General features: G+C 39.3%; 1 protein-coding gene across 1 annotated transcript in view; it reads right to left on the bottom strand.

Annotated features, from left to right (window-relative positions):
• The window catches only part of BMPR1A (bone morphogenetic protein receptor type 1A), a 141229-nt gene that overhangs the window by 30136 nt on the left and 88430 nt on the right, over positions 1-22663 (bottom strand). The window contains exon 3 of the mRNA XM_019953874.2: positions 2157-2376. Within this exon, the coding sequence (XP_019809433.1) occupies positions 2157-2223 (67 nt within the window). The 5' untranslated portion in view covers positions 2224-2376. The remainder of the gene's footprint in view (positions 1-2156; positions 2377-22663) is intronic.

Below are 22663 nucleotides of genomic sequence, written 5' to 3'. Positions count from 1 at the left end.
AGCTACACCTTCACGTTGCAAAGCTTCACCGCGCACAGGTGCAGGCACCAAGTACAGCCTCTCCGCACCCTCCCCTCCCCGGGTGCTTAAGCATCTCAAAACAAACTCATCTAAAACGGAGTGCTTGACTTTGCTCCTCAAGCCTGGCCCTCCCCGGGCTCAGCCTTCGAAATGTATCTCACTTTTTCTCACTTTGGTTCAACTCCACTGCCATTTCCCGGGTGCATTATGTCACTTCCGAAATACAAGAATCCGACATTGACCTCCCGACCTCTGCGCTTGCCCATCCAGTCCGTCTCCTACAGAGCAGCCAGTTACCCTATAAACCTAAATCTGATCTCATCACTCATCTGCTTAAAACGGCTGAATGGCTTCATATACACTCAGAATACAGTTCAACTTCCTTCACCGTGCCTACTGACACCCCACAGGATTTGGGCCCTGTGGGCGTCTCCATCGCCAACTCACAGCACTTCCTGTCCGTCACACCCAGACATAAAGACCTGTGTCAGTTCCTACAACATGCCAATTTCTTTCTACCCACAAGTCCTGTGTTTACAAAGCATAAAATTGTAAGTCGGAGGGTGGGCTGAAGCTACAGGTTATATATGTAACACCACTCTAGCAATCTTTAGTAATTGCTAAGAAATAATTCTTGCACATTGGTTTTAGTTCTTTTCATTAAGAGCAAATATTTTAATCTTATTATTTAAAGGCAAATAATAGTTATCAAAGACTAACCTTCTTTGAAAGGAAATGTAATAAATTTTGCTCTTCCTCAGAGAAATATAGTGTTAAGACTTTTCATTTAAATTTGTTAACTAAAACCCAATTTATTTCATCTAATAAAAGCTTATTGGGACTTCCCTGGCAGTCTAGTAGTGAAGATTCCAAGCTTCCACTGCAGGGGAAGCAGGTCTGATCCCTGGTTGGGAGACTAAGGTATCACATGCCACATGGCATGGTCAAAAAAAAAAAAAAAAAAGCTTATTATGTAACAACTTAAGATGGGGAATGAGAATTTTGTATCATACTGTGGAGATTAAAAAAATTTAATACCAAATAGTGATTACCTGGGAGTAAGGTAGCAAATGCTATACTAATGTTACTATTAATTTAACTCATCTTAAAACTATGACAGCTTTGATTGGTACTGATCAACAAGGCATGTAATAACAGAATTAAAATAAAGATGTTTTATTAAATAATGTAATGTTTCACACAAAAACGCAGCTTTTGCAAGAGCACTCTCGTACTCAGGCATGGAATAAGGGTGCTAAGCCCAAGACAAAATACAAAGAAGCTAAGGTTTCACTGTGACATTCATTCTTTAAAATGAAAATGTAAAGGTTCATGCTGTTAATCCTAATTCTTATCAGCAGATATTAATTGTCACTGTGAACAAAACATGAAGAAAAATCTTTAAAGACACAAACTTAAGAGAACAAAGATGTTCAGTACGTTCTACAAAACCATTTTGTCAAACAGCACTTTCTTTAGTTGAAAATACTGTCCTAATTAAACCACAGGAAGAAGCTCATGTGGAAATATCTAGCCCACTCGATCCTAAGAATCATCACAATAACTTCCTGTCTGGGAGTTCTATGCTGTAAATGCACAATGCAGAATTACAATACTGGTCATAAATAAAACTTTGGAGTACTCAATTTTAATATTTGGCACATAGACATAATATGTATCTTTTTAAACTCTTTTAACAACAATGCTTTTAAAAAAAAACTGTTTATTCCTTATTGTAATTTAAAGGAGAGGAATTTTAAAACCAAGTCCTGAGTATCTATTATCCTGTGTGTCAGGCACTAAGTCAGCTACTTTACTTTATATTTTACCTCATTTAATCCTCCTAAAACCTGATGTTGCATATAATAATGCCTATGTTGCAGATAACAGAATAGGTTCAAAGAGGCTGAGATTTTATTATAGAGACTTGGAAATGTTTTTGTCATAGTAAAGTTCAAAAATTACTTAGCATGTGTCTATCCTTTGCCTCTATACTTTTAAAAGCTATTGGCATACTGGGCCTAACTGTTCAAAATGGGACATGAGTTGAAAGAGCAGTCCTAATAATGAGTCTTTTTTTTATATACAGAAATAAATGACTAACAAAAGAGATAAGATTGCTTAAATGAATTTACCTTGAACATGAGAAATGACGAACAGATAGGCTCCCAATAACCTGATGTAAATGTATAGCTGAGTCATTGTTCAATTTTAACGTTTCCTGTACAGTGTTACCTTTAAAAACTGGTCTTGTATGGTCACTAATTTAAAAGACTTTTATTCAATCAGATTTTCTTGTAAAAAGTCTCAATCAGGTAACAATGACTCCAACTTCCACTGCTTTCTTCCTGACTCCTAAAAGATAAAAATATTAAAAAGGAAATGAATACAACTGAATTCTAGAAGATTTCTAACAAACTAAGAGAGGAAAACAAATGCCCAAACATATCTTTAAACAATAGAGTACATTTTCAAAGATTAAAGCTATCTTTGTTAAAAGAAAAAAAAAAGGCACTATAATTCAAAAGCTTAAAATAATTTAGTAATAGGTTGCCACTTCTCCTGATCTTAAATTAACCTTAGGTAAAAAAAGATAAGAACACTAATAACCTCAATAGTCTTTTCTGGTTGCTCTAAATAAAACACTTTTAACACCATTAAGAAAATTTCTAAATATATTAAGAATAAAGCAGGAAGAATTGAATTTAAAACACTAAACAATTAATAATCTCTCAGTAGATGTGATAAAACACTTTGAGTCTTCTAATAACTTATTCTATAGATAGAAGAGAAAGTCTATCTAGAAAAACATTTCAATATGCAGTGTGCTTCATCATTAAAGGAAAAACAATAGAAATATGCCTTAAATAAAATTATTTCCATAAAATATTTCAAATCTGACTTCATTAGGAGAAAACTGAGCTTTTAATACGGATGACATGAAACATAACCTCTCCAATTAAGGTTTGACAATTATAAAATAGTTAAATAGTTAACAGAAAAAAAGGCCAGTGTGTATAAAAATGAATATGATTCTATTTCTCCCTCATTCTACTGGTCCAGGCAACTGATTTTACTGTCTTAAACCTGAACTATTCCTAAGTGAAAATGCTTTTATTTGTAAAATAATTACCCTGGCATGAACTCTCCCATAAATAAATCAAGATTTCTATTTTAGCTAATAATTTTTCACTCTAACTAGCTCTCCAAAGGCACTTTGAGAATTGAGGAAATAAGGTTTAGAGTGAGATGTCATTTATATTTTGCATTTTATATATATGGTTTATTCTAAAATCTCTGCAATTTCTCACTTCTCTACTATGACGTTAAACTGCTTTTCATTGACACAGTGCTGAGAAAGTAAGATGTAAAGTCTAAAATTATTACAGAATAGCATCTATAATGATGACTTTAACAGTATTTTTAAGAAAACTCACTTCTTCAAATTATGGGATCGTGATTCTAGGGATACCTCTTCCATGATTCAAATTCAAAGGAATTTTCCAGTATATTTCCAACCCTGATCTCTCTCCTTATTCTATATGTCTATTAAATACTCGGCTAGGATTGCATTCCATCTGCCCAAATCAAACTCACTAACTTTTCTTCCCATTCCTCTAGACATGCCTTCTTCTCTTCCTCCTCCATCTGCTATCACAGAGGATGGTGGTGCCATCTCTCCAGTCACCCTTGCCCAAAACCCTGGCATCATTCCTGCCTCTCTTATTAGTAGCTCTCACTCTCTCCTTATACCTTCACACATTTATTAGTTTACTCACTTATTCACCAACCGTGTTTTCTGAGTATGTACTACACATTAATGCAAGGGGCTACAAATAAAAATATGACAGATTCTGCTTCAAGGACCTCAGAGTCTTGGCCAGAAAACTGACTGATGTGACTGATTCCATCTTTCCGTGTCACTGCTTCTTCATCAGTTTATTTACTGAATATGTGGTCTTATCTCATTAGAAGTACAGGCAAGGCATTCTGCAGTCAGTGAGACCCTAGGCATCTGTACACGTACAGTCCCTTTCAAAGCAAAGGGATCATGTGTGATTCCTTCCACACAAACATCTGCAACTCTACCACTCTTGGCACAAGTTTAAATCTTGGATCTGCCTTAAAGAAGTAACCTCACCTCTCTGGATGAGTTTCCTCATCTGTAAAACTGGAATTATATTCTGAGAATATTTATTCTGAGAACTAAATGAGGTAATACCTAACATATATTCACCTCTAAGTAGCAGAACTATTATGAATGCTTTGAATATATTAATTTACAGAACCATTACAACCATCTTACAAGATAGGCTTGTTATTTTCAATAATAATTTTACAGATGAGGAAACGAAGGCACGTGGAGTTTAAGGAATTTATCAAAGATGACACAGTTGCTAAGAGGTAGGGCCATCATTCTAATCAACAATATCTAATGTGGGTGTCCATGTGTTAAATGCTACCCTAAGTTGCCGTCCTGGATATTTTATGTACATTACTTCATAAAGTATTTAGAAAAGCCTGCTACAGAGCAGGTGCTTAAAAAAAGTTTCTTCTCAAACATGTTTATGGCATACTTGCAAACCCTGCACAGGGAGTGGTAGGTGCCACCGTGACGATCCCAGCTGTGCTCCTGTGACGATCCCAGCTGCGAGGCATTTTTATACTAAAAACTCTCCCACAACTTATGGAGAACAGCGTTAGCTAAGAGAGGGCTGAGGGTAAACAGCTTCAAGAGCTTCATTGTAATCTAACAAAGAGAGCCCCTAATCTTTAAAAGAAAAATGTTAGGTTTTAGCTGACTACAAGCTCAAAAAGCATCAGTGCTTAAGACCAACTGCTAAGAAAAGATAATCTAATCAAGCGCTGATAGAGGAACACTGCCACAGTCAAAGGAGTAACCATCTCACTTTATTCCACCTGGTCAGGACTCTTAAATACTTTAGAAAATGACAAGAATGCAAAGGACAGAGAAATGACCACCCTTGAGATACAACGGAAAGGACCAGTGACCCTTGCTCACAGAATATCAAAGGAATAAAGTATCAATGCACCTCTGTCAAGGACATGACAGGAATGATGGAAACAAGACTAGACCAATAAATGATTCATCAGATTCCTTCCAACTCTTAAGTCCTGAGTGAACAGCGTTCTTGCCAATGAATATTAATTTACTTCCCAAACGTTTATTAAGAGCCTATTATATACACGATCCTGTATATAACAGTAATATAGTGACAGAGCAAAACAGATCGAACCTTCATGGAGCTCACAATCAATAAGACAATTAAAACATCAAACAGGACAATACAAATGACACACAATCACAATCTGAGGAAGTGCAAAGAGAGCGCCAGGTCCTAGAGGATACACAGGTCAAGGGAAGCAATGCTGAAAAGTGACATTTCAGGTGTGATCTGATGAATAAAAGAATTATTTACTCAGGTAAAGCAACAAGGCTGGGGAGAGGGGATTGGAGGCAGCAGAACAGCCTGCACAAAGATTATGAGGCCAAGATGAACAAGGATTCTGAAATGTTGGGAAAGAGGGGTAATATGGTCAATGCTGAGGCTGAAGAGGCAGAAAAGTCAAGGACCAGGTCAGGCAAGACCATGTGTGAATTTGGGATTGAAACGTAAGTGGGATAGGAACGTAGTTATCTGGTTTCTGTGCAAGGGACTGGCGAGAACAAAAGGAGAAGCAAACAGACCACTAAGAAGGTACTGTAGCAGTTCAGGAGAGGGACAGTGGTAGTTAGGATTATGGCAGGAGTGCTACAGTGGATGGATTCAAGACACACTTCACAAACAGATCCAGTAGGCCTTGGTAATGGATTAGACATGGGGGTAAGGGAGAGTGAGGAGTCAAAAAAAAAAAAAATCCCTACGTTTCTGGCACGAGCAATTACTGAAATGGAGACAAACGGACTTTGAAAGGAGTGGAAGAAGAGATCAATGGTTCAACTTTAGACATTTGAAATTACTCAAAGGGAATGTCTAATGGGCATCTGGTTCTGAAACTTAAAGGAAACTTCTGAGACTGAAGATATAAATCTGTTGTGTCAACAACATAGAGATATTTAAAGCTATGGTCCTATATGAGACAGCCTTCTAAGAATGGAAAGAGAAAACAGTGCCAGAACACCAATGTTCATTCAAAAACTCTACTAATAAAAGCATTAACATCACATATATTTATTTGGCATTCACCAATAAAATAAATTCATGATCCAGGCTCTGTCATGTACAGTATTAATGTAGTGTGTATTACCACAGCTGGGATATAAACTACTATTCGTAAGTGTTATTTTTCAGTTAAAAAAACCCCACCAATCTACCAAAAGATAACTACGGTGATCCACAAATGCTCTGACACTGTCTTCAAAAGATGAAGCCTAATTCCCTCTCTTGAATTCCCAGTGGGCTTAAAGACTCATTTCTAACAAACTAAAATAAAATGGAAACAACAGATTTTGTCTTCTGAAACTAGATCATAAAAGGCATTTCAGATTCCTCCCTACTCACTATTGAAATACTCTGAGGGAAGAAGCTAGCTGCCATGTAGTAAGGACACCCACACAGCCTTATGGAGAGGTCCCTGTGGAAAAGAACTGGGGCCTCCTGCCAACAATTACGGAGAAGGCAATGGCACCCCACTCCAGTACTCTTGCCTGGAAAATCCCATGAACGGAGAAGCCTGGTGGGCTGCAGTCCGTGGGGTCGAGAAGAGTCGGACTCACTTTCACTTTTCACTTTCATGCACTGGAGAAGGAAATGGCAACCCACTCCAGTATTCTTGCCTAGAGAATCCCAGGGATGGGGGAGCCTGGTGGGCTGCCGTCTATGGGGTCGCACAGAGTCGGACACGACTGAAGCGACTTAGCACACAAGCAAGCAAGCCAACAACTATGTGAGTGAGCCACCTTGGCGGTGGATCGGTCAGTGCCAGGGAAGCTTTCCAGTAACTGCAGCTTCACAGATATCTTAACTACAATTTATGAGACCTTAAACTAGAGCCATCCAACTAAGCCTTTGGTAGACTCCTAATGGTTAGAAAATGTATGAAATGATGATAAATGCTGGATGTTTTAAGCTGCTAAGATTTTTGGTAATTTGCTGGGCAGCAGTAGATAACATCTATTGCTATAATACAGTCATTCTGAGAAATTTGTTGAAATAATAAAAGCCTGATCACTCTAAGTTATTACGCAGTCAACCAAAAGGCACACGTCTGAAAAGCGTAGTTGAGTCAGAGTATAACAATAAAAGCATAACATAAATAGGGGGTTCCCTCACAGGCCAGCGGTCAGGGCTCTGTGCTTTACCTGCCAAGGGCCTGGGTTGGGTCCCGGTCAGGGAACTAAGATCCCACAAGCCTCATGGTGCAACCAAAAAAGAAAAAAAAGAAAAAAAAAAAGGTATAACATAAACAGTCACAACGCCCAAAGAACTAACTGGATAACATTCTAACATCTTTCTTTCAAAGGAGTAATCAAAAATATGTTCTTTATATTTAAATGACCTCAGCAAGTAAGGTTTATTTTTTGTGGGGGAAAAAACTGTCCCTAGTTCCACACTATACACTGTTACATCTGCCTTTTTAAACTATGGAGTCCATAAAGATAACATTAGTTTTGTGTTCTATATAAAGGCACTTATTTCACATAATATCCTGGCAAACTGAAGAAAGTAAATTCTGATGTCTGTCTATTGGTTTCAAAAATCAGCTCCACTATTTATTTGCTATGTAATTTGGGGGAAGTTATTCAAGCTATCTAGGTCTCAGTTTCCTCAGCCAAAAAATGGGAACAGTATTACTAACCCAAATGAGTTAGTGCCTTGGATCCAAGGATTAAGCATTCAGTAAATACATGTCAGCTGTTACTGTTGTAATTAATAATAAAAATACGGATGACTTTCCCTTTATTTGTCCCAGCATATTTGACTCACTGGAAAAGACTCTGATGCTGGGAGGGATTGGGGGCAGGAGGAGAAGGGGACGACAGAGGATGAGATGGCTGGATGGCATCACTGACTCGATGGACGTGAGTCTGAGTGAACTCTGGGAGTTGGTGTTGGACAGAGAGGCCTGGCGTGCTGCGATTCATGGGGTCGCAAAGAGTCGGACACGACTGAGCGACTGATCTGATCTGATCTAACTTTTTCTATAATCATAATATAACAAAAATAGTAAACTTATTTTGCAACCATTCCTGAAACTGAGTATTTTATAATCCTAATACCTGAAAATATAAGTATTTTTAAATTCCTAGAATAGTTCATTGGAATTTTTATATTAAAATTAAAAATATCTGATCATACAATGTTAAGAATATAAGGAAATGACATTTAAAATGCCACATGATCAAAATTTTTAAATGATGCTAGTGTTTAAAAGCTATTATTAGTTAGTCCAAATAGGAATCTAAATAGATTTACTTTCCTTTCCTGTATACATAGATTGGTGGCTTCTTCTTCAGGAAAATAAGACTATGACAACATTACTCAATAAAATATAAATTATTCTTAAATAAAAAAAATTAAAGCTTCGCAAATAGCAAGAAAGCTAAACCAATAGTTCTATCAGGATTAAAAAAAAAAAACAAACAAAACAGGAAAAGGCCAAAGTCAGCTGAAAAAACAGACTAAAGTCATTCTTTCCGCTTCCCGTTAAGCCCTCCACCCTTAATTTTTACTTTCTAGTAGTGAGGTTTGGGAATTTTCAACAAGCTGGCCAACTGCCAACTCCATAAAGTAGTAAGGAGAAAACTCTCCCTTCCAGGGGTCCCTCCCCCTGGGCAGCTCCAGGCGCCTGGTCTGACAAGCTTTCTGAGAAGGACTAGACTCACTGCAGACTTTCTGGCTCCACAGCCATTGTTTGCATGGCTGCTTTGCTCCTGATCCAGAGCTTGGATTAGCATAAGAATATTGTCTTTTCCCTTAACAAGCAACTCATCCATCTTTTCCCGTTTCCAACTTCCACCCCATCAATCCCTAAACTAATAAATATATATACAAATGGAGCAACACTACTCAGGTTATTTTTATATTAGTGTAAAAAACAGTCACTCATATTTAAACACAAAACCTTAACAAAATAACATGCTTAAATAAAGTTCTGTGAGTTATCTGTGGTAATACACAGGCATCTCATCAAAAAGCCTGCCTTAGCGTCCATGCTGTGAAAACTTGTGATGGGTAAGACATTCATATGAGGTCTTTTGGGAAGTCTGAAAAAGAAGCAAAGAGAACCAATCACAAAGCTAACTTCTGACCTACAGTAGGATTAGGGGAGTCCCACTTTATAAACACATTTCTAATTGTTGTGTCTCCATCCACCCTGAGGTCACCAATTTTATCAACACCCCTGAAACTACCTTCTCACTATACCTTCCCTTTTCCCAATGTTCAATTATTTATTCAAAATAAATTTAACATATTTAAACCTTTGTTTTTCTGCTTAACTACCCTCTCTTCATTCAAAATCTTTTACTTTCCTTCTGTGCCAAGAAACTGTTCTCCCCAACACAAGTAAAATTCTTCCCGGAACAGAGATGCAAGACAAACTAGTGTGGCATTATCATAGTTGATGTGCTTAGAGGATGTGTATCCCTCACTAACCTCAGACATGCAGACGACACCACCCTTATGGCAGAAAGTGAAGAGGAACTAAAAAGCCTCTTGATGAAAGTGAAAGTGGAGAGTGAAAAAGTTGGCTTAAAGCTCAACATTCAAAAAACAAAGATCATGGCATCTGGTCCCATCACTTCATGGCAAATAGACGGGGAAACAGTGGAAATAGTTTCAGACTTTATTTTTGGGGGCTCCAAAATCACTGCAGATGGTGACTGCAGCCATGAAATTGAAAGACGCTTACTCCTTGGAAGGAAAGTTATGACCAACCTAGACAGCATATTCAAAACCAGAGACATTACTTTGCCAACAAAGGTCCATCTAGTCAAGGTTATGGTTTTTCCTGTGGTCATGTATGGATGTGAGAGTTGGACTGTGAAGAAAGCTGAGTGCCGAAGAATTGATGCTTTTGACCTGTGGTGTTGGAGAAGACTCTTGAGAGTCCCTTGGACTGCAAGGAGATCCAACCAGTCCATTCTGAAGGAGATCGGCCCTGGGATTTCTTTGGAAGGAATGATGCTAAAGCTGAAACTCCAGTACTTTGGCCACCTCATGCAAAGAGTTGACTCAGTGGACAAGACTCTGATGCTGGGAAGGATTGGGGGCAAGAGGAGAAGGGGACGACAGAGGATGAGATGGCTGGATGGCATCACTGACTCGATGGACGTGAGTCTGAGTAAACTTCAGAAGTTGGTGATGGACAGGGAGGCCTGGCATGCTGCGATTCATGGGGTCGCAAAGCGTCAGACACGACTGAGTAACTGAACTGAACTGAACTGAGGGGCCTCAATATTAGATGTACAAATAAACGCTTCTTGGTTTATGAACTATTTTAAAAAACAGGAGACAATCTATTTTTAAAATACCATTTCTTCAAAGTTTGTTTGTTTAATCATATTTAACAAAAAAACCTCACAAGTAACTAGAACTAGTTTATGCTGTCTACCCATTGGTACATCAGTGGTCAGAAGAGATTCTTGATGCCAGCAGTTAACTAAAGGGGTCTGGGTGTTATTCTTCTGTGTCTCCTCTAGAGCAAGCACAAATGACAAAGAAATAAACAGCAACAAAACAGGTAGAGTGGTTGCAGAAATGCCTCAGAGGGATCTGAATCTGGTCACCCCAACAGGGCTTTCCCAGTGGCTCAGTGGTGAAGAATCTGCCTGCAATGCAGAAGCCACAGGTTCAATCCCTGGGTTGGAAGATCCCCTGAAGGAGGGTATGGGCAACTCACTCTAGTACTGATGCCTGGAAAATTCCATGGACACAGGAGCCCGGCAGACTATGGTCCATATGGTCGCAAAGAGTCGGACCAGACGGAAGTGACAGCATGCACGCACGCAGCTATGTTATGGTCAATGGTAAACAACACTGTGTTAGTTTCTGCACAGTATTTTTACAGAGATAAAATCAGTGTTACATGGTTAGTGACTGGTTCAAGGTAGAGCATAAGATAGATCTAAGTCTTTCACGTCAATTTAATGAGAGAAACTCATATATAGTATTTAGTGGCAACTTTATGTCGTTAGCATATCACCATTTTTATAATGTGCAAGTTAGTTTTACATGCATTACACCATATATTGGGCTTCCCTGGTGGCTCAGATGGTAAAGTGTCTGCCTACAATGAGGGAGACCCAGGTTCAATCCCTAGGTCAAGAAAATTTCCTGGAGAAGGAAACAGCAACCCATTCTAGTATTCTTGCCTGGAAAATCCTATGGATGGAGGAGCCTGGTGGGCTGCAGTCCATGGGGTCTCAAAGAGTTGGACACGACTGAGCGACTTCACTTTCACACCATATATAGATGACCCTTGTGGTAAGTAAAATTATTCCTACTTTTAAAGAGAAGACAAGTTCAAGAAGCTAAAGTGACTTGCTGAATTCTACATAGTTAGTAACCTGAAAGAAAAACTACAAACTCAGGTCTTTTATTCCCAAGGGCAGTGTTTTATCCAGTAAGCACACAAGTAAGTACATCAAACCTGGTGGCTCAGTCGGCAAAGAATCCACCTGCAATTCAGGAGACCTCCAGTTCAATCCCTGGGTCAGGAAGATCCCCTGGAGGAGGGCATGGCAACCCACTCCAGGATTCTTGCCTGGAGAATCCCCATGGACAAAGGAGCCTGGAGCCTGGCGGGCTACAGGCCACAGGGTTGCAAAGAGTTGGTCACGACTGAGCGACTGAGCACAAGCACATCCAAAGGGAAACAGGGAGCGATTTTCTACTGAGCCGTGTAAGATCGACACACGTAAGATTTTATTTCATCATCACAGAAGAGAATGACGCTCAGCAAAATTAAGACACTTGCTCAAGTTCACAAAACCAGTAAGTGGCAAGTCTGCTGCTGAGAAGGCCCAAATTCCACTCAGTCAAGAGTGATAGATACTGAGGAAAAAAAAAAACACCACTACACTGCGCTCCTTACACTGTTGCTTTTCAGCGACAACAAAATAACACCCCCCCCACCCCCCACCCTGCTCCAAAAAAAGAAACGACCAAACAACCTAACCACTGCTGTGCTGACCTGGGACAAGTTTTTTACCTGACAACAAGTCTTTTACCAGCTGGCTCCAATGGGAACTAGAGAAGGCTGCAGGAAGGAAGAAGGAACTTCCATCTTCCTGATTTTGTTTGTTGTTCCGGTCAGTTACCTGAACGACATCCTCTGCCGTGGTTGCAGCAGCAGATTCAGTTTTCAGCTTCCTTCTATACTCCCAGAACCAGCCTTGTGGGCCCTGTTCAGATACAGATGTGCCCACACACCAGGGTCCGAGCGACAGTGCTTCAAGACCCCAGAGCAGGTTCTTGGGGCCAGCACAGCTGGGCTCTGAGCTCCCTTCATAGAGGACCGGGTCAGGGCTCCACAAGGGCAGTTTTTCTCCAAGCTTTTAGGTTCTGAAACCTCAACCTTTAGGGGTGTATTTGTTTCCCACAATTAGTATTTCTGTTTTAATTCCAATGTTTCTTTGGCTTTTCAATCCTCCAATGCCTGTGTAGTTAATTCCTTACACCAAATTCTCTCTGTTAAAATAACCAGTGTGGTTTCAACATTCTTGACTGGGCCCTGATTGATACAACTATTTTCAGAAAACAGATCTCAGAGAGCAAGTGACTGACTATATCCACACATACCACATCGATATTTTTATATACATTTATTTCATCAAAGATGTCTAACATTTCCTAAGTGCTTATAAAGTGAGCTTTAACAGATATTCAGAGAGTATTCTAAGATATTCTGACTTTAGGAATGAGTTCTTCTAGACTCAGTGCATTTCATTTTTCTGACCACAAATAATTTTTACCTATTAAAGTTAGAAATTTGTTCAAGACTGGTTGGTCCTTCTATTCTAACCCATGTGACCCAAGTCAAAATGCTTGAATTTGGCTATCAAAACAGATTTCTCTTCTCCTTAGCAACATTACATTTAATTTTAAAACTTTTGTAATTAACGTAGTAAAACCCTGTGGCCAAAAAAGTTTAATTCAAATGCTAAATCAAATTTTAAGGAGAATATATCTAATCTCTAGAACTAGGGAGAAAAAAAATGAAAGCAGAACTTCAAGAATAACAAAGAGCAAACCCGTATCTCACTCAGGAAACCAAATCAAAGTATATCTGTATTTACGCTCTCCATACGAAACACTTTTCCAGAAAGTCACAAGTTTTTTCAATTTTGTACCTCCCTACGAAAACCTGGAAATACACAGGTGACTTTGGTTGGACCAGTAACGGGGGAGTGACAGGACACACGGTAACCAGAGGCCAAAGCGGAAAACGCAGCACCCTGAGCGAGGACAGTCCCTCAGAGCAGAGGACTGTCCCAGCCAGAGACCAGCAGGGTCTCCTTGCTGAGAAACACCTATTCTACTAGAACGGCCGGTCAGATTGCTTTTTCTTGGCTGGGGGGAGCACGGCAGCCCTGCGAGGCTCGCGGGGTTTTGGTTCCCTGACCAGGGACTGAGCCTGCCCTAGGTAGTGACAAGTGCAGAATTCCAACTGCTGGACTGCCAGGGAATTTCCCAGATTCCACCATTATCTGAAGGCTCCTCTGGGGTTCTAGATGTTCAAAAAGCAATAGTTTTAAGCCTCTTAGAAGCAAAATTATCTTAAACTAATGTCTGAATGCAACTTTATTTTTGCTTTACTTTTTTTCTTCTCATTCAACCTCTTTACCAAAACAATCATATTCTTGCTGTGCTAACCAAAGAGACTGTACAATGCAAAAGGAATTTAAAAATCAAGCGTTTTCCTCCACTTTTTTTTCTACCTACAGCTTTCAAAAATGCCGTGTATATAGGGTTTCCCTGAAGCTCCAGGAGTAGAGGCCCCATCCTAGGCCAAGCCAATTAGCATCTTCTATCTTCTATGCCACAATGAAAAGTTCAGTGGTAAACTGTTCTTACATGGTGTCTAAGGGGGCCTGTAGAGACAAAGTCTTTCTTTCAGATTGAATATGAATAAGAAAACTGCAGCTCCTGGCAGAGCGTCGGGACCTGAAGGGAAACCAGACGTAGAGCCAGGAGACTGAAAGCAGCCAGGTCCTCGGAGCTACCAATGAGCTGCCTAAGCAACTCTGCCTGATGTCTGAATTACTCAGGGACTTTTCAGTTAACAGCCAATAAATTCTATTTTCTAGGTCAGAGTCAGTTCTTCTGTTATAACAGAAGATTAAAGGAGAAAATATACTTGAATATTCTGAGTTAGGTCAGTAGAAAAGATACTGGATAACACATATGCCAAAAAAAGAGAGACTGGTACAAGGTAGAATTACTTTCAAGAGATAGCTCAAACAGCGTAAAAATTTACTTAATATAATTAGCAGCAATAAATTATAATTTATTGCTCTGGTCTTTCTCCTTTTATCCCCCAAGTCTGCTAGACCCTCAGTCTTTCCCAACACAACAGCTTCTCTACTCCTAGTTTCCCAGACCTAAAACCTTGGAGTCATTCTTAACAACTCCCTTCTTCCTTCTCATACTCCACAATCCATGAGGTCAACAAATCCCGTTGGTTCTTCCCTCAAAATATATCAAGAATCTATGCACTCCTCATGACATCCACTGTTATCTCTCTGGTCCATGCCGCTAACACCTTTTGCCTAGATTACCGAAAAAGCCTCCTAGAACTGGACTCCCTGCTTCAACCCATATCCATGCACAGTATATTCTCAACACGGCAGCCAAAGTGGTGACAGAAAGCATATTTTCATACCTCCCAACGGTTTCCCAACTTACTCAAGAGTAAAAGCTGACGTCTACAATGGCCAGTAAGACTCCAACTCCTCTACCTCAGCAGCAAGGGCCTCCTGGTTCTTCAAACACGTCCTGCTTTGTGCTAGCAAGGTCCTCTCCCTATTACATTCCTCCCCAAGACATCTACCTGTATGACTTGCTACCTGACCTCTTCTAAGTGCTTACTCAACATCCCTTTCTTATTTAGTGCTCCTGCTCATCCTATTTAAAACTGTAATGCCATCTGCAGCCCTGGCATTCCCATACTCCATCCCTGATATTTTTCTCTCTAGCACTTGTCACCCTGTAATTTAATATATAATTTATTATTTGTTTCATTGCCTGCCACCTGCTCCAGAATGTACACTCTGTAAGGGCAGGGGTATAATTCTACTTTTTCACTCTGTATTTCTAGCAACTAGAACAGTGCTTGGCACATAGTTGGTACTAAATAAATATTTGCTGAGGGAATGACTGAGTACAACAGAAGGAATTAAAACGTTATGCCAATTCCTTTTACTTTCATATACAAACCAGACTTTCCCATAAGGGCTTCGCTGTGGATAAACTATTCCATTTCCTTATCTCAACACAATTGAAATGATACAAAAACCACACCACTTCCTTTGGTTCACTTTGAGTCCTGACTTGTGTCAAGATCCAGTAAAAAAAAAAAAAACAACACAATTTTTTCCCACTGTTTTCGGTGGATATACTCAAGTTTAAGATACAAATTAAAAGGTCTTAAGAAAGACGTGTTTAAGTAAACACTGTTTTCCAAGATCTAAAATATTGCTTAAGGCAAACAATGGCTTGGGTTATAATCTGACAATACCCCATAGTTTTAGCAAGTTAAATAATTGTGGAAATAACCACAGACAAAAAGAAAATACAGTCCTTTTTTGGGAACAAACAATGTGGTCTGATGAAGGGGACTTCAAAGCATCATCTACACTCAACTGCAGAGACACGATCTGCACTTACAGCAGACAGAGGAAGAGTTCAAAGGTAATATTTATATTAAATTGAAACTCACCAAAGGCCTCGAATAAGACTAGAAGGTGTTAAAATCAGGTTGCTAACAGTTCTTCCCTGACAAGCATGAACCACAAACTATAGGAAACGAAACCTTGCAAACCTATAGGTCTAAGAAACAACACTCAAGATTACAAATTTGGGCGTATTATTGCAAAACGCTTGGAAATCTAGGAAGTTTTCCGCCTTTTAGATGAAACATCTCCCTTTTCTTTACACTGTCAGAACATCTTTTAGGTTAAAATGTGCTAGTTTAGAATGTTTTTACAAAGGAGTTCTGTGGCAGACTTGACATTAATGTGCCCTTTTTTCCCTTCTAGTATCTTTCTTTCAGCTCTAAGATATCTAGTTTAACTACTTATCAACTTACACTTTTATTAAAGAAAGGACTGTAAGGAACATAGTCTTAGAGTCAGGAGACCTAGGATGCAGTTGCAAATTCTAATTGGTGAGTTGATCCTGGACAACTCACTTCCCTCTGTAGACCTTAGTTTCCTCATCTGAAATAAAATAACCATTTTATTAAATTCACTTATTAAAATACCTAATACCATGAAGACTTCTATCTCTCATATCCTATGAGTCTATGAACTACACTCACTGAATATCGTGCCTTAAAGACATCACCTAAGAATTATCCAGGCGCTGACTAAAGTGGGGCAAGGATCACTGAGGCTGCACGCTTTCTCCGGAACTGAGGGAACCGTTATTCTGACTGTGGCATCTAACAGTGCTGTCTTTATATACCTTTATTTTACGTGGTATATATCCCAAGCAATACTGTTTTACATACTGTTAAATTTGCTATAGATGTATAAAAATTGAATCATTCCATGACTATGTGTGTATTTTAATATTTTGCTTATTTTTCACTCAACATTGTGGTTCCCATCACAGCCACACACAGTTCTTTTTAATTCACTTTCACTGTTGCACAGTGTTCCACTTTTTGAATATTTTACAGCTGTACTTAACCCTTCTCACACTGATGGACATTTAGGCTGTCCCCATGTTCTGATATAATAAACGCTGCAATAAATAAACCGGAATAGATGCTTTGGTTATTGTTGTCTGGGTAAATAATTCTGACGGACAGATTTCTTGAAGTGGGATTCTGGGTCTAATGGCAGTCAGGTAGAGATTTTGGTAGTCCCCTCGGGATTTTGTACTTTTCCATTTTGTACTTCCAAATGGCATTTAAGAACAATTTAAAAATACTGCTGAAGGATGGAGAATAAACTTAACACATGGAAAAATACACCACATGATACACAGAAAACCTCAAGATCATGTATATCCATTCTTCCTAAATTAATCATAAATTTAATCATATTCTTTCTCACATTACAGTCCCCTTTTATTCTTTATTTGCTAAGAGTTTTCATCATAAATGGGGCTGAATTTCATCAAGAGTTTTTTCTCCACCCAATGACATTATCACAGTGGCTTCCTCCTTCAATGTGCTAATGCATAAATTAATTAGCAATAATCCATATTAAGAGCTCTCTTAAAGAGTAACCCATCTATGGTAGTTCTGGGATTCCCAACTTCATTCATATTCCTCTTTTCAAGAGATGGAATCTAATTACTTCTAAAGTGGGCTGGACTGAGTGACTCCCTACTAACAAACAGAATAAAGTCAAAGTGACATAGCATGACTTCTGAGACTAAGTCTCGAAAGGCAATGCAGCTCTCTCCTTGCTCTCCTTCTTGGACCATTTATTCTGGGGAAAGCCAGATGTCATTGTGCAAAGATATTCAAAGAATCTGTAGAGAGGCTCATGCAGTGAGGAACAGAGGCTCCTGCCTACTGCCAAGAGAAGGTGCCATCTTTGAAGTGGATTCTCCTCCAGTCAAGCTTTCAGATGAAAGCAGCCCCTGCTGACGTAACTACAGTTTCACAAAATATCCTGAACCAAAACCACCCAGTAAATTGCTCCTGAATTCCTGTCAGGTAATTTAAGCTTTCATTACCTCAAGTCTCTAGGTTTTAGGATGAACTGTTATGCAGCAATAATAATTCACACACTAACATTCTTGGATTTCTGGGACAAACTCTGTTTTGTCATTATTAAATAATAATTGTCTGGTCTCTGTGCCTGGTTCCTGGGTAACAGGACTGTCTTGGTTATTTACAAGCCTCATGGATCACACTTGAGTTTATGCTAATGAATGACTCAGGATGGGGGCTGGTCACCAAAATGACCAGTAATATGATTAGAGGGTTCGGGCTTTGAGCCAGTCCAATCTTCAGGGAGTTTGGATAGGGCTAAAGATTGAGTTCAATCATGTGGCCAATTGTTCAATCATGGCTATCTAATGAAACTTCCATAAGAACAGCACACCGTGGCTCAGATAACCTTCCTGGCTAGTGACCTATTGACACACAGTCAGGATGACATATCCTGATTCCAGGGGAAATGGGCATGTGAGCTCCACATCTGGAACCCTCCCCAAACTCATTTTGTGTGTCTCTTTCATTTGGCTGGTCCCAATTTGTATCTTTATAATACTAAGTTCTGTGAGTCATATAAATGAACTGTCAAATTGCAGGGCCGGGGTTGGGGGTGGGAGGGTGGTCACGGGATCCTCCTGGATTTGCAGCCAGTTAGTCAGAAGTGTGAGTAGCCTGGGGACACCCAAACTTGTGACTGGCATCTCAAGCGAGCACAGTTTTGTTGGGGACTATGCCCTTAAATCTGTGTAGTCCAACACATAACAGCAGGTAGGCAGTATCAGAATTGTATTGCAGGATTTTAGACATGATCATGTTTCAATAACACCACTGGATTTGTTTTGCTAACATTTTGTTAGGTTTTATATCCATGTTCCTAAGAAAGACTGACCTGTAATTATTTTCTCATATTATCCATGCCTACTTTTAGTATCAAGGTTATACTACTCACATAGAATAAGCTGAGAACCTTATTTTGCTATTCTCTTAAATAGTCTGTGTAAATCTGGACATATCTACTACATGAATAGTTTGATAGAACTCACCTTTAAAATTATCGGAGCCATGGGCTTATCAGTGAGTGTATGGGAGGAGGCAGATCTTTCACTACAAATTAAAATTCTCTAATAATAAAACAAATATCTAGGTTTCTTGTTTAGCCACAATCAATTTTATTAAGTAACATTTTTTAAACTGTTGTTTTATTTAAATTGTAAAATGAAAAAAAGAAGAAATATTGTAAAATGTTTAGGCCTAAAGCTATTCAAGGTATCACTTATTTTTAAAAAATCTCTTTTATATTTGAAGGTAGGTCCTCCTTTCCATTCCCAATACTACTTGTGCTTCCTGGGTTTTTCTTGATCTGTCATTCAAATGGTTTGTCCATTTTATTAGTCTTTTCAAGAAACCAACTTTTAGCTATGTTAATTCTATCGTATCATAAAAGTCTTTTCCCCATTAATTTCAAACCCACTTCTATCACTCATTAGCTAGAAGCCCTCAGTTTTCTCATCTGTAAAGTGGGAATAATAATAGTGCCTACACCTCACAGTGTTGTTATAAACGAGATAATCCTTGTAAGGCACATCCATGTAACAAATGTTCTACAAGTGTTAGCTTTTATCTTTATTATCTACTTCACTTCACTTCAGTTTATATTGCCGTTCTTTTCCTAGTTTAAATTAGGGGCTTACTTTATTAATGTTCTCATCTTTTAATACATCTACTTCTGCTTTATTGACTATGCTAAAGCCTTTGTGTGGATCACAACAAACTGCAGAAAATTCCTAAAGAGATGGGAATACCAGACCACCTGATCTGCCTCTTGAGAAATCTGTATGCCAGTCAGGAAGCAACAGTTAGAATTGGACATGGAACAACAGACTGGTTCCAAATTGGGAAAAGAGTACGTCAAGGCTGTATATTGTGACCTTGCTTATTTAACTTATATGCAGAGTACATCATGAGAAATGCCAGGCTGGATGAAGCACAAGCTGGAATCAAGATTGCCGGGAGAAATATCAATAACCTCAGATATGCAGCTGACACCACCCTTATGGCAGAAAGCAAAGAAGAACTAAAGAATCTCTTGATGAAAGTGAAAAGAGTAGAGTGAAAAAGTTGGCTTAAAGCTCAACATTCAGAGAACTAAGATCATGGCATCTGGTCCCATCACTTCACGGCAAATAGATGGGGAAACAGTGGCTGAAGGTCTGTCTAGTCAAAGCTATGGTTTTTCCAGTAGTCATGTATGGATGTAAGAGTTGGACTATAAAGAAAGCTGAGTGCCAAAGAACTGATGCTTTTGAACTGTGGTTTTGGAGAAGACTCTTGAGAGTCCCTTGGACTGCAAGATTAAACCAGTCAATCCTAAAGGAAATCAGTCCAGAATATTCACTGGAAGGACTGATGCTGAAACTGAAACTCCAATACTTTGGCCACCTGATGTGAAGAACTGACTCATCTGAAAAGACCCTGATGGTGGGAAAGACTGAAGGCAGGAGTAGAAGGGGACGTCAGAGGATGAGATGGTTGGATGATACTACCACCTCGATGGACATGAGTCTGAGTGAACTCCAGGAGCTGGTGATGGACAGGGAGGCCTGGTGTGCTGCAGTCCATGGGGTTCCACACAGTCGAACACGACTGAGTGACTGAACTGAGCGGAGCTGAATGCAAGCTTCAGCATGCCACACGAGCTTGATACGCCCTGATTCTCTTTACTCTTTAGGCCCAGGTGTTTTCTGACTTGCGTTACAGTTTCAGCTTTGACCTGTGGGACTTATAGAGGTAGGCTTTTAAGTTTCCAGATGTGTGTCTGTATGTCCTGTTTGTCATGCAGTTTTAACTGAAAGGTATTGGCTGACAAATAATCTGGCTATGATCATTTGAACTGTACAGCCTAGAGAATGTAACTTAATAGAATGCTAACTTCTAAACCAGACCTAACCTTTAAAAAGGGCTTCCCTGGTGGCTCAGTCGGTAAAGAGTCTGCCTGCAATGCGGGAGACCTGGGTTCAATCCCTGGGTCCGTCAGATTCCCTGGAGAAGGGAATGGCAACCCACTCTAGTATTCTGGCCTGGAGAATTCCATGGACAGAGGAGCCTAGCGGGCTGTAGTCCATGGGGTCAAACAGAGTCAGACGTGACTGAGTGACTAACATTTCAATTTACAACTTTTAAAACTAAATGACCTTGTCATGGTCTCTGCTTTAAAAAAAAATCTATGAATATTCTCATTTCATAGAATGAAATTACCAAGACATAAGAACTGTTATGATCTGGCCTCTGCCAGGCTTTCTAACGCCATCCTCCCCCTCACTTCTCATACCCTGACAATGATCCAACTCTACTGAAGTCACTGAAGCCTCTATGTTTACAGGCATCCCTTTCAGACTCCTTTGCGCATTCTTTCTGTTCCTTCCTTTGTTTCCCACCAGGTTAACTACGGTTCACTCTTCAGACCTGTTCTACTCGCCCTCTGCGTAAGCAGTCCTGACTCCTGTGTATCAGGTGAGTGAGCCGGCCTATCTGCACTAGGGCACCCAGAGCATGCAGCACAGCCGCACCACGCTCTCAACGAACACTCATTCATGAAGTTTTACTAATTATTTGGTACTTGCTTCACACCGATTATACAACAGTAAATCAAAAGACATGGTCCCTCCTCTCATAACACTTATTTTATCAGGAGATGTTTTTTGACTTATCTTGCAGCACTTGTAATCTCTACTTTCTAGCATGTTACTGACCAAAAGAGTAAGTGTTCAATAAGTGAATGAAAGGAATAAAAATATTAGTATCTTAAGGGAAACATAATTGGGGAGTTAAATCAACTATAAAATCACATAATAAACTCTAGAAGTTCTTTATAAGTATACTGACATGTACCAATGCATCTCCAAACCTACTGCCAGCTACTAAAGCCAACAATCCTAAGTACTAGCTCAGGAACTTTGCTCCCCGTATCATCATCTTCTGGTGATTTCTACATGGTACAGAGAAGAAATTTAGATTCAAGTCACGAAACGGGGAACCTCAGTATACTCAAAAGCCCCCCTTTTCCCAATATTTCTGGTTTATTTCATATTTTGAACTATCTTTGCTCTAAGTTTACTTTTTCTTACAATACTGTTTTTATACTATCAAGTAAGAAATCTAACATGTCATACATACTTAACATGTACTAATTCATTTAATCCTCACACGGACTTTAGGCAAGTATTCTCATTATGTATAATCTCATAAAAATATATCCTAAAAGTCAACAGCCTGATGGTAACGTAAAGGTCAGTGAGATGCCAGCTGGGCGGAGGGGAGCGTGGTAAGGAGGGAATGGGACGAGGACAGTGACGAGGGCCTTAGGCTTTGGTGCACTCTATTCAGAACTGCATGTAAGAGCTTATGCAGGTCTCATTTATGTGATCTTTTAAAAATTTTTTAAAACTGTTCTGAAAAGAGATAATTAGACCTACTGACACTTAATCACAAAAAAATAGATGGGAAAGTGGAAAAGAGGGAGGAAAGGAAGGAAGTAGATGAACTCAGAAGTTAAACTAGAATTTCTATCTGAGAAACCTAGATTGGAAATTACCTTATAAACCATTAAAAATATAAAACAGTGGAACAGAAGAGAAGTATTAGGATGGAGGATAAAGCCAGGAATTGAAATGTCACTATGACAGTGAAAGTGTTAATCAGTCATGTCTGACTCTTTGCAACCCCATGGACCTTGTCTCACCAGGATCCTCTGTCCATGGAATTCTCCAGGCAAGAATACTAG

The sequence above is a fragment of the Bos indicus genome, chromosome 28 (assembly GCF_029378745.1).
Source record: "Bos indicus isolate NIAB-ARS_2022 breed Sahiwal x Tharparkar chromosome 28, NIAB-ARS_B.indTharparkar_mat_pri_1.0, whole genome shotgun sequence".
NCBI lineage: Eukaryota > Metazoa > Chordata > Mammalia > Artiodactyla > Bovidae > Bos > Bos indicus.
This window is presented reverse-complemented; position numbering and strand designations above follow the sequence as displayed.